Consider the following 16,337-nt stretch of genomic DNA (forward strand, 5'->3'; position numbering starts at 1 on the left):
TGCCACTCGCCTCAATATATATGTTTTATCAGCCAATGAGATTCCATGCCTCGATGACGTCACCACACTAACTTCTACTTCAATCATCACTCATTTGTTTATTCCACTGCCGCGAATATTCGTACTCCTCTCCATAGCACGTGCGGTCGACAAGTGGAATTAATTCGAATCAATCGGGTGACAACTCAACTTTTTCTGAATCGACACATCGGGACATGCAATCTTCAATGGTTTCAGTAAACAGTCGCCATTAATTATGGCGTGGTGGAATTGTCGTTTGAAGTGTTAGCACCAACTAATTGACAAGTTCTACTTTTACCAGACTGAGCTTAAAGTAGGTACACTTAACTTTAAATTATTTTCTTTAAATTATCGGCTGTGGACCGAGAATAAAAATAAAATAATATTTATGCCAACAAATTCCCCCCTTCTCGGTCACGCAGCACGATACACTTCAAAACGACATGAAAACTAACATATTTCAAACAACAATTTAAAAAATTTTTAAACACTTTTGAGAAACATTGAAAAATTTACACATTTGAATATTAAACTTATATCATTTTCATAATTACCAAAAATGAGTTTGCACATTTTTTTCAATGTACCCCGAGTCAGAGGCTTGGTAAACGTATCCGCAGGATTTTCTGCGCTTTTCACATATTTTAATTCAAATGTATTCTCCTCTACTAAGTTTCTCAAAGAATGATACCTGACATCAATATGCTTTGTTCTGGAATTTTCTATAGGGGAATTTGAAAATTCTATTGCAGCTATATTGTCACAATTAATTACAGACCCGTTAAATTTATATCCAGCTATTTCAAAATGTGATGTTTCTTCTAAAATTCTTTTTAACCACACCACCTCTTTTGCTGCTTCAGTCAAAGAGATATACTCAGCTTCCATGGTGGACAATGAAACACACTTTTGTTTAAATGTTCGCCAGATAATAGGTACTTTGTCAATGTAAATAATAATTCCCCCCATCGAAATCCTATCGTCCCTATTTGCAGCATAGTCTGAGTCAGAAAAGCCATTGATTTTAATTTCATTTATTGCAGATAGACTTAATTTATAATAATTTGTATATTTTAAATAACCTAAAAGTCTTAATAAACACTGCCAATGTTTTTTACCCGGATTTGCTTGAAATTGAGATAATAGATTAACTGTATAGGCAATATCCGGTCTAGTTTTCCCTGCTATATAGGACAAACATCCCAATAAATTGCGATAAGGTACTTTCTCCATTTCTTTTATTTCTTGGTCCGTTTTTGGACAATCACCTAAAGACAAAATTGTACCTTTCGCTATTGGGAGGGTCGAGTATGGGTATTGATACTTTTTAAAATTTTCACAAACTGTCTTAATGTAAGAATTTTGGTGTATAAAAATTCCCCCATTTATTTCTTCAAATTCTACCCCCAATAATTTTTTAGTTCTCCCTAATTCTTTAATATCGTAATGTTTTGATACATCCTGAATTGTTTCCTTAATTATAATTTCATTTTTTCCAAAAATTATTATATCATCTACATACATCAATAAAAACACATTTCTATTTCTTGTATAAACAGTTACTACATTTAAATTTCATAAAATTTAGACCTTGGAGAACCCTATCAATTTCCAGGTACCAATTTCTCCCCGATTGATGGAGACCATATAGCGATTTCTTTAGACGGCATACCCAGTCTTCTTTTCCCGGGATTACAAAACCCTGTGGTTGTCGCATATAGATTTCTTCATGCAAATCAGCATAAAGATATGCGTTTTTTACGTCTAATTGGAAATGGCTCCAACCCAGGAATATCACCACAATTGAGAAAAACATTCTGATCAGGGAGAAATTGATAACTGGGGAGAAAACCTGAGAATACGATTCTCCTGCCACCTGTCTATTTCCCATCGCAACCAATCTGCTTTTAAACCAGGCAATTTCCCCTTTAGCATTCCTCTTCAAGTCATAGACCCACTTATTACCAAGTACTGGTTTACCAACTGGCTGGGGGGTCAATCCATTTGAAATCACCCAAAAAGAGTAAAATTTGTTGCTCAACATTTTTGATTTTCCTGATTCTTTTATCATTGATTACCTATAGGTAGACATTAACAAAACTGCAATTGAAAAAAATTTACTAGCTATATTTTTTATTTGGCAGCCATTTTTAAAATGGCAATTTGGCAAATTTGACAAAAAACAAGAGTTTGCGGAAAATTGTATTGCCAATTCATTTTTAAAGATATTAAAATAATTTAAAAACCAGTGTGTTAAGCATAAAATGTCCTTTAAATAGACCATATTTTTATTTTCCTATCATGCAGGAAAGTCAGTTAAATTCTTCCTCTAAAAATTCGAAAAAAAGTTAACAATCACTAATTTTTGAGAGCGTAAATTTTTAGGAAGGAAAAGAGACTCAGCAATATTATTTTATTTCTGTGTTTGAGTACTCATAGTACTACCAACAGCATAAAGTTTAGTCTTTAGAATGAACTAGTTTTTTTTCTACGGCTTTTCAAAAATGTCCAAAAACACGTTAATGCCAATTTTCGTAGGTCAATATCTGAAAAGGGACTGAATGAAAAAAAGTGAAAATTTTATAAAATGTTCTTAATACTAATAAGAATATCTCACAAAAAAATTATGACTGATATTCAACTACGTTTTGAGTTATAGAGTTGTGAATTTCAATAAAAACGCTACCTTTTTAAATACACTCGTGCAATGCTAAAATAACAACTATAGGCTTAAAATTATTTAAACTGGCAAAGTTTGTTGATGCTTAAGTCAATAAAGTATCAACACATTGTTCATTTCTTTTAAAAATACAGGACTGTAGTAGTAGTACTACCGGTAAAATGCTTGAACTTGCTCATATGTTTTATATACTACACTGTCACAAACTATAACACACTAATGTTTTTCTATATATCTTTATGTAAAACTTGTAACTACTTGGCAGCTGTAATTTTGTTTAAAGAGTTAAACAAATATGATGTCTCATTGCACAGTTTATCAGTTATGTTGTGTGTTCTTCCAGACATTGTTGTGAGCTCTGAAGTAACTTTACGTACTATTTTTTTTGCGGGTACCCAAGCAGTATCATTTTTTTGACAGTTGAAAGGCAGTTTTTGGTCCAGAAGGATGAAAGAAATGCACCAAAATATCATTGTTACCTTCACTTTTGTCTTCAACTTTTCCAAGCTACCACTTCTCATCGTATATACAGCCACTAAAGTCATTATTTGTGAAAGACGACACATTTGTAAATAATATTGAAGTCTGATGATCATCAAATCTCGAGCCTGTGGAAGTAACAAAGCACCTTATTTCATTGTTACTTAAGGGAACATATCTGTGATAGCCTCTTGTACCTTTCACTGTTAAACAACATTCAAATCTCTCGGTCAGTGTTGTTTCCATTCGCTCAATTTCAGCTGAAGAAACATATACATATTTGATTCCAGTAATGTTGTTCCGACAGTATTTAAACATGTCTTGTGGAGTCAGGATTTGATCTGTATAAGGTCTTTGGAGGGATGCTCGTGTTACTTCTCGCTTTGTTGTTCCGCCAATCCCATCACAAGAGTTCTTCCCATGTGATGAGGCAAAGAAATTCCACTCGGCTTGCACACCATAATCGTTTTTGTGTTGGCAGACATTCACAAAGTTTTTCTTATTTTTGTATTGGCTGCTTGCGCCATCGCTGAAGTACACAACCATTTCAATATTTGGTATAATTTTCTTGATTTCCCTGATGAGGTGCTGTTGAAATGTGTACACAGCAGTTGTATTATGATCGAGGTGGTCGCTAATAACACAAATAGATTTGCAACTCACCGTTCCTTCCTTTTTGTAGTATATTACAAACGGATGAAGACTTGCTTGTGTATTAGTCCAATGAAAACTTTGTATTTCGTCCTGCACTGTGAATGTGAAGTTTTCTGCAAAATCACCAATCACTAAACAGTGGTTATCTTCCAAGTTTTCTTTAGTTTCCCTGAAATGTTTAGCTTGAACTTTTGATATAAAATGATGGGATTTTAAAAGAGTAAGCTTATCAATAAGAGAATGCAGAAACTCTTCACTGGACATTACTTGTGTTATGAGCTCAGCTCTATCGGTTTGCACCCATTGTTTGAAAGCAACTTCATCAGGCAGATTGTCAATTTGATTTTGTAAGAGATCAAGCAGGGTATCTGGTCCAGGACATTTTGAACAGGTGTCAAGCATACATTTTTCATTTTCAATATCACATACCATGAAAGCTATGAGGTCTTTATAATTTAAATTAAGCTTTGCTCCTTCTATCATAAGCTTTGTATTTTGGTGATGTTTGCAAACACATACACTATGAGTTCCTGATGAACCCGGAAGAACGCACCACTTTGGTCGGAAAGCGCAAAACATAGAGCGACCAATTTTGTGATTTGGATATTTCTGTTTATATATGCTGTAGAGTTCGTTGAGTGAGAGAAGAATTAACCTTTTCTGTTTTTGCACCTTGACATTGTCAATCATAGTTGAAACATATTCCTTTTTACCAGGGCATAAGCGACTATTTTCGTCATCTTCGTAAAACTCTTTAACACAGTTAATAATAGCTTCACTTATTCGGTTGCCCTGTCTTTTTGAAAGATGTGGCAAAATACCTTGATCCTTTACTAGCTGCCTAGTTAACTTTACCATGTATTCAGATGCACCTAAGTCCTCAACTATTTTTTTCTTTGACCATGAGCTTGGCAGTAGACTAATTATCTTAATTTTATCATCTTTACTAGACACTTTGAATTTTTCTTTTAGTTTAGTAATGAGTGCGTAGTACTCACTAATTGAAGTATCTGTTTCATTTAAACTCTGTGTTTCTAAGTCATTATGGAAAGATTCATCCAATTTTCGCTTGACTGTGCTTGTAATTTTATCAGTTTTTCTTTGCAAAGCTGACAGTCGTTGTTCTGTGTTAAGCTTTGTTATTTTACATAAAGGAGACAATTCCAAAGTTTCACAAATGGATTCCAATTGATACAACGGATTCTCCTCTACTAATTCAAAAGGGCCAGGAAGAAAGTCAGGATCATCCTCAGCATTATTTTTTTCATCTTCGGGCCGTTTTTCTACAAAAATTTTTGATGCGCAATTTGAACATAGAGCTTGTCCAGGAATTAGTTCAATGTTCATATTTTTACTTTTGGAAAGGTGTTCAATTAGTATTTTACGCAAACCGTTTTTGATTGGCTTTTTGTGGCTACCAAATGGGTCACAGTATTTTTTCCCAAAAATGTGGTTGTACTTGTGTAAATATTTATCTCTGTGGTAATGACAAATATTAGTAATTTCATTTGAAATTCTTGATTTTAGCAAACATTGTTCTTCAGATGGCAAGTCACATACCTTGATCAACTCTTTAGGTACTTCTTTGTTGTAGTGTTGTTTATGACACTGTTCACTTATTAGTTCACCCACAAAAGAACTCATACCGAATACTTAAACAATCAATTAAATTCTTGAAAGCTAATATTAGGTGGATTTAAAAAAGCACAATAATGCAAACAGAAAAATACAATTCCAAAACTACACTCTAAAGCAGGACATGTTCACTAGTCAAATAACTATCACCAACTGAACCTCATCCATACCAAAGCATGTCACCTTGGAGTCTAGACTTGTGAGCACCAGAAAAGATCTTGACTGTACAAGCAGTTGCAGACTACTTTTTTTTTTTTTTTGCCTCTCTTACACCAATAGATTTAAACCCCAAAAACCATAAAAAATAAATAAGAAAAACAAAGATTGGCAAATGAATGCTTGAGTCAGATTTACTGAACAAGTAAATAACCAAAAAAAAGAGAGAAGAAAATGAAAAATCCATGCTTTTGACAACAGTATCTTTCGAATTCTTCCATGGCAAAAATAGCCATTATTTCTTTCTTTCTTTTTCATCTGTTCTTTGATATACCAGTAAAAGCAAGAAAATTTAATTTAAACTAGAGTATATAAATAATTTTATCCCATGTCATTATTATGTTTTCATGATAGAACGATTTTTATTAAAAGAAATATAAACTTTTTAAAATGCTAGAATTACTCAAGAATATTTAATTGGATAAGTTAGATAATATGAAAGAAATCAGTGTTGATGGTGGATTCTACTAAAATCAGATCATCTATTACAAGGCTCTTGTTTAGATCATTACCTGCATTTAAAGATAGATTAAAAAAAAAAAAAGAAAGAGAAGAAAACCACACAACACTTCACAGAATTAAAATTTTTCTTCCCAGCTGCTGTGGTGAATATTAGCTTAAGATGCTTTATGGGCGAGTTGTTGTTGTTTATATTAACAAATGTTTTTGGCAGTATTATATATTATAACTTGAGCTGCATTTAAATATAAACTAAGTAAATTATTTTTAAAACTCTAAATAATAATTTATTGACTTAAGCATCAACTAACTTTGCCAGTTTAAATAATTTTAAGCCTATAGTTGTTACTTTAGCATTGCACGAGTGTATTTAAAACGGTAGCATTTTTATTGAAATTCACAGCTCTATAACTCAAAACGTAGTTGAATATCAGTCATAATTTTTTTGTGAGACATTCTTATTAGTATTAAGAACATTTTATAAAATTTTCACTTTTTTTCATTCAGTCCCTTTTCAGATATTGACCTACGAAAATTGGCATTAACGTGTTTTTGGCCATTTTTGAAAAGCCGTAGAAAAAAAACTAGTTCATTCTAAAGACTAAAACTTATGCTGTTGGTAGTACTATGAGTACTCAAACACAGAAATAAAATAATATTGCTGAGTCTATTTTCCTTCCTAAAAATTTACAGTCTCAAAAATTAGTGATTGTTAACTTTTTTCCGATTTTTTAGAGAAAGAGTTTAACTGACTTTCCTGCATGATAGGAAAATAAAAATATGGTCTATTTAAAGGTCATTTTATGCTTAACACACTGGCTTTTAAATTATTTTGATATCTTTAAAAATGAATTGGCAATACAGTTTTCCGCAAACTCTGTTTTTTGTCAATTTTGCCAAATTGCCATTTTAAAAATGGCTGCCAAATAAAAAATATGGCTAGTAAATTTTTTTCAATTGCAGTTTTGTTAATGTCTACCCATAGGTAATCCATGATAAAAGAATCGGGGAAAATTAAAAATGTTGAGCAACACCGACTGGGTGATTTGAAATGGATTGAACCTGGGGAACTAACTGCCACACCCCCCTTTCTTGAATCACTTTCATTTCTTCTGACATGGCTTCTTGCCAATGTTTTACTTCTGGGGTTTTCAAGCAATGATTATAGTTTTGGGAAATTAGCACTTCTGACAAATTTGCCTCTGGCTCGGGTTCCATTTGTTCATTAGGGGAATTAAAAATATCAAACAAAGGATTATAAGGTACATTTTTACTTTTGAAATCAAATAGTTCAGGATTGTAAACAATGTTATTCTTCTTACAATATTTTTCTACATCATTGGGTGACCTCAACCTAGTTTTATTTCCTTTTTCATAGTAGTAGATATCAGTACGGTCCCCTGTCTTTCTTTTTACTGCATCCCTTACCCATTCAATTTCCTCACAAGGGGTGGGAGCCTTTCTTTCATCTATCTCTTTATCTAAGAGAACTTCACTAATAGGTTTAATAAAAGAATAATCATCATCATTGTCTACATTCCCATTCAAGTTTGATTTCCCCCAAATTAAATTTTCCCTGAAGTCCACATTGATAGTTTCAAAAATTTTCTTTAGCTCTGGGTCCCAAATTCTGTACCCTTTTGCTTGGGTTGCGTAGCCCATCATTATGCCCTTCTTACTTCTTGAGTCAAATTTCTTTAGATTTTGTTTTGGCATGCCTCTGTAGGCAATACATCCAAACCTCCGGAAATGCCTTACTGAAGGCTTGTTTCCCCAGAACAGCTCAAATGGGGTTTTCCCCCTTTCTTTTAGGACTGTTCTATTCCTGACATAATTAAAGCATAAGGCGGCTTCCGCCCAAAATTCTTCCTTTAGTCCAGAGTCTTTCAGCATCGCCCTAACCCCATTCATCAAGGTCAAATTGTATCTTTCTACTACCCCGTTCTGTTTGGGAGTATAAGGGTTGGTTCTCTCTATGCTGATGCCTTTTTTAATTAAGTGGGTCTCAAAATTAGAATTTGTAAATTCCCCCCCCATTATCAGACCTTATGACCAAAATTTTCTTGTTGAGGGCTCTCTCTACATGCCTCTGGTATCTAAGGAAATATCCAAAAGCTTCATCTTTTGACTTTAGAAAGTAAATAGTGGACTTCCTTGAGAAATCATCAATTATGGAAAAAATATATCTTTTCCCCCCTAGTGACTCCACCGGAAATGGCCCTGCTAGATCCATGAAAAGAAGCTCAAGTTGTCTTCTAGACCTTATCCCTGGAGTGGGCTTAAATGAACACCTTCTTTTCTTTGCAATAATACAAGGCTCACAATCTGGCCGGTTTCTACCTTTTATATTAAGTCTTTTGACACAGTTCTTCTTTTCAGTTTCCAAGATACTGTCATAATTAATATGGCAAAACCGTTCATGCCACAACTCCAGGTCTAATCACTTGACCTCGGTTACATTTACATTTGGTGGTGAGTCACTACTTTGATTACTTAAAAATGAGATGGGTTTTACAAAATACAATTTATCAATTAAAAATGCAGAAAAAAGTTTGATACCATCATTGTTAAAAATACATATTTTACCAGGATACCACCTTAAAGAAAAACCAAGACTGTCTATCCTGGATCCGGAAAGCAAATTTCGTCTAAGTGTTGGAGCATAATAGACCTCATTCAATGTGATGGTTACTAGCTTACCATCTGTTTTAATTTCGAAAACAATTTTCCCTACCCCCTCGACTTGACTATTTACATTGCCCACAGCTACCTCCATTTTTGTATTTTTAACAGGCCTCAATTCACAAAATAGGTCCCTATCTTTACAGAAATGTGCCGTGGCACCTGTATCCAGTAAAAATACTGGTATTTCCTCCTTCAAATTTGTGTTGTTGGCCTGTACTCCTGATACTTTACTGATGGTGCAAAACATTCCAGCCTTAGGGGGATTACCTTGTTTGAAAAAATTACGATTACCTTTATTTTGATTATTTGGTTTTCTGCTCCAACACCGAGCCGAAATATGCCCCTTTTTGCCACATGTGAAGCAAACTCTCGTTTCAAATTTATTTACATTTTCAACTTTCCGCCCAGTCTGGTGTTTATTTTGAACAGAAAAAGCATTAACACCTGAACTACTATTTCCAAAATTTTCATTTCCTAAAAATTTTAATCTCCCCTCTTCTGCCAAAAGTTCATCCAAAACATTTGAAAAGTTAAATTTACTTTCATCCCATCTATAAATATTTTGTACTATTCACCTGAAATTTTGATCTAAACTACGTATTAGTTGAAATCCCTTTAATTTCTCATCCATTTTATAGCCATTCTCCTCCAACTGTCGGAGCAAACACTTCAATCGAGCCGCGAACATTCCAATAGTTTCTTTTTCATTAATTCTACTAGAAAAAACTCCTCCCACAATCCGGCAACACGGGCTATGGACGGAGGTTCAAAATTCAACTTTAATGACGTCCATACTGCATATGGATCGTCTAAATCATCAATTAGTTGTTTTAACTCATCCTCTATGTTGAGGTAAATAATCGCCACTGCTTGGCCCCTCCGTTTCTTTATTTCTGCCGAAATACCTTCTTCTAATTTTGTTTGGGTTAATTCCCAATAATCTCTTTCTATCAGTACCATTTTCATATTTTTCGACCATGTTGCCCAATTGCAGGAGTTAAGTTTCGTAATGTTTCGATAGTCCCGTTCCATTATTCTGAAAACTTTTGCAAATTTGTCTCCAACTAAAAAGACATTCGACCAAGCTCTGCTACCACTTTGTTGGCATAATTAAAGTTAAGTTTAAAATCCAAAAGTTAAGATATTTAAACTAAGCCAACATTAACTGGCCATGTAATGTCAAGTTGGAGACAAGCAAAAAAAAACATATTTCAGAAAAATACATTTATTAAATATGACTAGAATTTTTATAACATCCCCATAAAATAACACCCCCAAAATATCATAACAAAAGTGGTTCCAGTAAATAAAGGTAAAATGTCACCAAAATGTCGATGTAGTCGCTGGACGGTCCGAAGGATCAACTTGAAGACACACAAAAGGTCGCCCGGATCACACTTCAGGAATGTCCGTAATGGAAAGGCAACATTAGACAGTTCGTAGATCGGTGAACATCTCAGGTAGACACATAGGAACTCACTTCCCCGGCAATATTAATTGGCCGGACACAACACAAGTGTTTCTTCACCTGGACTCACTAATTCCAGGACTTGGAAGATTTAGTTTCACATACCACAAAAAAACCCCGCTAGCATCGCGGGGAAACCCCCCCCCCCACACGTGAGCCGGACTGGGCTTCACGATCAAAACAACAACTGGGGATCGTTGAGAGAAGAGAGCCTGCTGCTCGCCCAGAGTGCTGCCACTCGCCTCAATATATATGTTTTATCAGCCAATGAGATTCCATGCCTCGATGACGTCACCACACTAACTTCTACTTCAATCATCACTCATTTGTTTATTCCACTGCCGCGAATATTCGTACTCCTCTCCATAGCACGTGCGGTCGACAAGTGGAATTAATTCGAATCAATCGGGTGAAAGAAAGAAAAAAATAAACTCTAACAAATTATTTAAAAAATGATCAGATCCTTTGTTTTTAAGCACGCTCTTTCAGAAAAAAATACTTTTAAAATTTTGGAAACGACCCCAATTACTGAGGAGGCGTTCAAAATGGATATTTCGGTCATCTATATGTTCTTAGGTACATACGCATGTACAGATGTGCCGAAAAAACTTGTTTATTATAAATTAGATGATCGTAAAATAGAAATTTAGGTCGAAATCTGATTGTTTTTTTTTGTGATTGCAATTCCTTATTCGTAGAAAGGAAGTAAAGTGAAATGAGTCAATGATCCTTTAAACCCCTGACAATCTTATCAATTTATTTCTGTTTGATTTTATTTATTTATTTATTTTTTTTTTGCCATCGGCCATCGGCAATCGGCCATTTGGAGGAAAACAATCGGCCATCGGCCATCTTTGAACAATCGGCCAACAAACGGCATCGGCCCATCGGCCAAAAAATGCCATCGGTCGAGCCCTACTAATGAGTCACATACTATGATAAATTTTATTATGTTAATGTGATAATGTATATCACATTTTTTTACCCATATATTTTTTTCCCATTTTTCTGTCATTTTAATAGTTTTTCCCCCATTTTGTTATTTTTTTATTTTCTTGTACATTCCACGTTTGCCAGTGTATGTGATAATGCATATCACATTTTTTTACCCATATATTTTTTTCCCATTTTTCTGTCATTTTAATTGTTTTTTCCCCCATTTCGTTGTTTTTTTATTTTCTTGTACATTCCACGTTTTTCCTGCGTTCCCCTTTAAATTTCGCGCACTTTTTGATATCAACTACGCGATTTATTCATTTTTCCAATCGTCTAGCTTTTTGACAATTTTTCAGTCGTTCATCCGATTTTTTACATTTTTTTGTCCGTTATGAAAATGGTGGTAGCGTCCTTTCCTTTCGTTGTTTGGGCGCCAAATGCACTCATTGGTTCCCGCGCATTGCCGCGTACCTGGATCTGATCGCTCATTCGCCGATTCATTTTTTCCACTCCACTTCACTCTCCTTGCAGCTCCCAGTCCGCTCAGTCGTGCTTTTTGCGGCTCTCGTTTTTCTCCAACGATGGCGAGGCTGAAGCATCAGTGAGCGGCGTCCTTGGACGGCCGTGGCTCTCCCCCATATGTTTAAGACCTCAAAATGAGGTGAAACCTTTTATTTTATAACATCCAAATTATTTAATCAAGAACGTTAAACTTCGTAGCAACTGATGATGATAGCATAGGAAGTGTATCACCTGTGTGTATGATGACTTCGGATGGAGGTACTCAGAATGTGCCGGAATTGAGCCCTTCATTAACGACCATTTTTTGATGCTCAACATTGCTGTGAGCGATGATGCGGAGCTGCATTTACCCCAATCAAATTTTAATTGTATGATGATTTCAACACCACCACCATTGAGATTACTAACTGAGGCGCCATTTTTCAACGTGGCGTGGCCTGCAACTGACATCGTTGATATCCGAGTTATCCCGGAATACACCCCACATCTTGCTCGTATCCTGGAATCGAACTGCCCGTCCTGCTCCCATTTTAATTTGAATGTGTTACAAACCATGCGAATGAACTCCCCGTTTTCCGATTTTTAACGAACTTTGCAAGCTCCAGCTCCACGTTTTTTTTCCTTCTTCTTTTTAAACTTTTAAGTATGTCGCCCGCGGATTTGTGTTTTTTTTATTAAGTATTTGATTTTTTTTCCTGGTGATCACCATACTAAAGTCCTGTCATCTGGTCTCCTTCAAAATTTAGCATGAAATAAAGAATGTACGGTAATTGATATATTTCATTCCTATCGTCCACATGCATTCAACATGGGGTAAGTCTTTTAAATTTTTGTTCTATGGGCATTCAAGGCAGTCGTTGATCTGAGGTTACGTGCGGCTGCGATGCTTCCACTTCCACGGCCTAGATTGTTATTTTTTTGGGTTTCTGAATATATCTTCAAAATTGAATGCGACGCATCATGACAGTTAACATGGTTTTGAATGTTTAAGTTGATGTCAACTAAGTAAACAACAGTTATATTGTTTTCATTGTGTTTATATTGTCATAGGTATACTTGATCCCCGGGATCATGTATCCCACTAAACGACAGATCAAGTACAAAAAACATACTTGTTTTATTATTAACAATCAGTGGCAATTTTTTAAAAATTGTCTCAATTATTAAAGACTGTCTATACTTTAACATGACACTTCGGTATTTTTTTTAAAGTTGTATATAATGGATAATGTAGACTTCAGAATGCTTTCCTGAAAAAAAAGTTTCCCTTGACACATTCATACAATCATTTCTTGAGCTAAAACAAAATGGCTGGAAAAAACAAAGTTTTGCCCGTTTTTATGTACAAGTATGACTCTAACATTGTCAGGTTTCAAATCTCTACTTAATGATTTTGTTACATTTTTGGCTGTGGGATCATGTATCGCCAGGGATCAAGTATCCCCAGTCTCCCCTGCACATAGAGCCTGGAAATCATGCATTATTACGAGAAAACTTTTCTTTCTGCTGGGATGAATGAAAGATACAATGCTAGGAAATGTATTTAGTATACAGCTGGTGTATTTATGCATCTTAGGTTGAAGCATCTTTGAAATGGCTTTAGCATCAGTTCACATCATTCATAACTTTGTTTTTTACCCATCTCCTATTCTTAGGAGGAAGGAATTGTAATGTAAACAAATGTAACTCAACCCTTTTAAGTTTCTTCTTGGTATAAAGATTCATCTTCTGAATATTTGGTTCATTTTATTTTGTTTTTTGCACTGTATGACAGTGTGCATGCCTCAAGGGAAACCTGGAATTCTCTGGGAAATAGAAGAAATCTAAAAAAATATCTGAATGAGAACATTTTTTTTTTTGCATTAAACCGGGAAAATTTGCTAATAGCCTGGAAAACTAAATTTTTTCACACATACCTGTTCAAAATTTAAATACATCAATAGTATTGTTACTACTACATGCATAGTTCATGGTTGGATGACTGTTTTCTTATTGAAATATTTATTTCCTTCCTTAAGCAAGAATTTTGGCTTCTAATGAATCAACATATTATAACCCTCTATTTTCAATGATTTCTTGGCTCAGTAATATGTTTCTTCAGGGTTCGTACGCTCCTTCAAAACTCCTCCAATACTACTTCATTCAGGAAATGTTTTTGAAGGGCCCTTCAAACTCCTTCATTTCGGTTTTAACTCCTTCAAAACTCCTTCTTTTTTAGTTCAAGACGACAGAATTTTCCTCTATGACAGTAACTTAAAATACTTTGATCGATAACTTAACATCGTCACAAGGCAAAGGTGTATGGACGATTTCGATGTAATAATTGTGTATATTGTTTTCAAAAGATGTGATTTACAAATTGATCATAGAATCTTAAAAGTTGAAGCTGAGAATATTATTAGATGACTAAGACATTTCATAAGTGTAGTAAAACATGCTTAAATGGTGCTATTTTTTCAACTGGTAATTTGGCTATTTTTTCAAGTTTTATGATTATTGCGTTTCCCTCCCAAACTCTCGGCAGCAAAAGTCAGTTTGTCTAATTATTATTTAAATATTTAAAAATGAATAGGTAGATGTACTCTATTAAGTGATTGTGTTAAAAAAACAATTGTTTTGTAAATCTCATTTATTGTACAAAGGGTCATCCACAAATGCTGTCATGCCTTGAGGGGGAGACGAGTTCATGTAATTGTGACAAGGGGAAGAGAAAAGGTGACAAAAAGTGAAATCACACAATTATTATAATAATATGACATATGACAAGAGGAGTAATAAGGTGAAGTGTGACATTTATTGACAAAGGGGAAGGGGGTCAAACGTGTTGAGAAAAAAGTGAGACATCATTAAAGGATAGCCCATTAGTACTCATTCAAAATCTCATTTTACTCCTTCAAAACTCCTCCAAAACTCCTTCATTTTATTTCTGAAATTAAGTACGGACCCTGACAGCCCATTGGTATGTACTCCTTCAATTCCTCATTTTACTCCTTCCAAACTCCTCCAAAACTCCTTCATTTGATTTCTGAAATTGAGTACGAACCCTTTTCTTTTAACTTTGGATCAAATGTTGCAAATACACTCAACAGCATCCCCTTTTTCTGCTTCAAACGTTGAGTCTGAACCAGTCTGCAACATGTGATGTTTTTTGGGATTTTTCAGTCTTTTTTTTTTCCCATTGTTGCTTTCAGCTATATTTGGCATAATCCATATTGTGATTTGGAAACTTTACTACAATTCATTATTGTAAAAAAGTGTTATCTATTAAAGGAAGAAGAAGCTCAAGTAATAAATGAACATATTAGTTACAAAGATTAAAGTGAGGATTTATTTTTTAAAGAGTTGATAATTGATGTCTTTTAATGATAATTGTTAATTTATCAATTTTTTCTATGCATTGATACATAATTTATCTCTTCTATTAACATACATTTTTTATTGATTCTAGTGGTCCTGTGGCAATGCTTCCAGAAGAAAGAACAAAAATATTTGCTTTGGTACCAAATGTAAGTTTAAGATTAAAATATCTTTGTGCATCATTTAGTTAGTTAGGCTTTAAAATGTGAACTATTTGAAATTTGAATTAATTTTTGTTTTAACAATTCCTATACTTATTTTGATGGATAAGTGTAATATATGATTTTTATTTTTATTTTTTTCTTTTGAAAACATATATTTTAGTTTTAATCACAAATGAAACAGCCATGAGAACAAATTTAATTTAAAAAAATTCCTATCTTTATAGTAACATTTTTAAATAGAAGATTTACATTTTAAGTAAGAAGCACTATCTATCAGTAAAGTGAAATTACCTTTCTCCTCATTTACTCTACTGTTTAAATTTTCTGAGTAGGGATAAAGTTTGATTTAACGATCTTACTGCAATTCCCTATTTTTCTTCTGTGTGGACTCCTTTGTTAAAATTGGTTTAGTTTTTATATTATTTTTTATGTAAACGTTGTACATTTCTTACTTTTATTTTTTTTTTTCATTTTTGCTTTCTTATTTCGTTTTGTGATTAACTAATTCCAATATGTTTATCCTTCACTTTGTTCTTAAATGCATTTCTCCATTTGATACATTGCTTCTATACATAGTTTTTCCCGCTGGTAAATTTATTGCTAATTTATTCAGAGTGGTTTCATTTTTGGAATTTTCGCATTGTTTATGGGTTTTCTTGGAAAATTTATTACTTAACGGTTTTTTCCTGATGGAATTATATAATAAATTTTGCCTCCAAGTGTCATTTTATCTTTTTTGTTTCGTTTAATTTCGATTTTTTGATATTTATACTATCTCCTGTTCCACCATGTTGCTTTTCTCGGATGACTTTTCATCCAGAAGCTCACACCTCTTTGCATTGAAAAAGGTGTTCCTTGTAACACCGAAACACGTGTCTGCAATTTTTTTGCAATTTTTGTGCTTAATGGCGTTGGATTACTGATTTTTTGAATCTTCAGCACAAAGGTATTTATTCGTTATTTAGTTGGCTTAAACGGGCCGTACGTTTGCATTCTACTTTCTTTTTTCTTTCTTCTTGCCTTAAATTATTGGTTGTATTTGTTGTATTTGGTAGTTTTG

At 34.0% G+C, this 16,337-nt stretch overlaps 1 protein-coding gene across 1 annotated transcript in view; it reads left to right on the plus strand.

The window, feature by feature from the left end:
* LOC129216614 (serine/threonine-protein kinase SMG1-like) overlaps positions 1-16,337 on the plus strand; it is a 248,709-nt gene that overhangs the window by 92,665 nt on the left and 139,707 nt on the right. The window contains exon 35 of the mRNA XM_054850834.1: positions 15,205-15,262. Coding sequence (XP_054706809.1) covers positions 15,205-15,262 — 58 coding nt within the window. The remainder of the gene's footprint in view (positions 1-15,204; positions 15,263-16,337) is intronic.

Source organism: Uloborus diversus, chromosome 1 (genome assembly GCF_026930045.1).
Source record: "Uloborus diversus isolate 005 chromosome 1, Udiv.v.3.1, whole genome shotgun sequence".
Taxonomy (NCBI): domain Eukaryota; kingdom Metazoa; phylum Arthropoda; class Arachnida; order Araneae; family Uloboridae; genus Uloborus; species Uloborus diversus.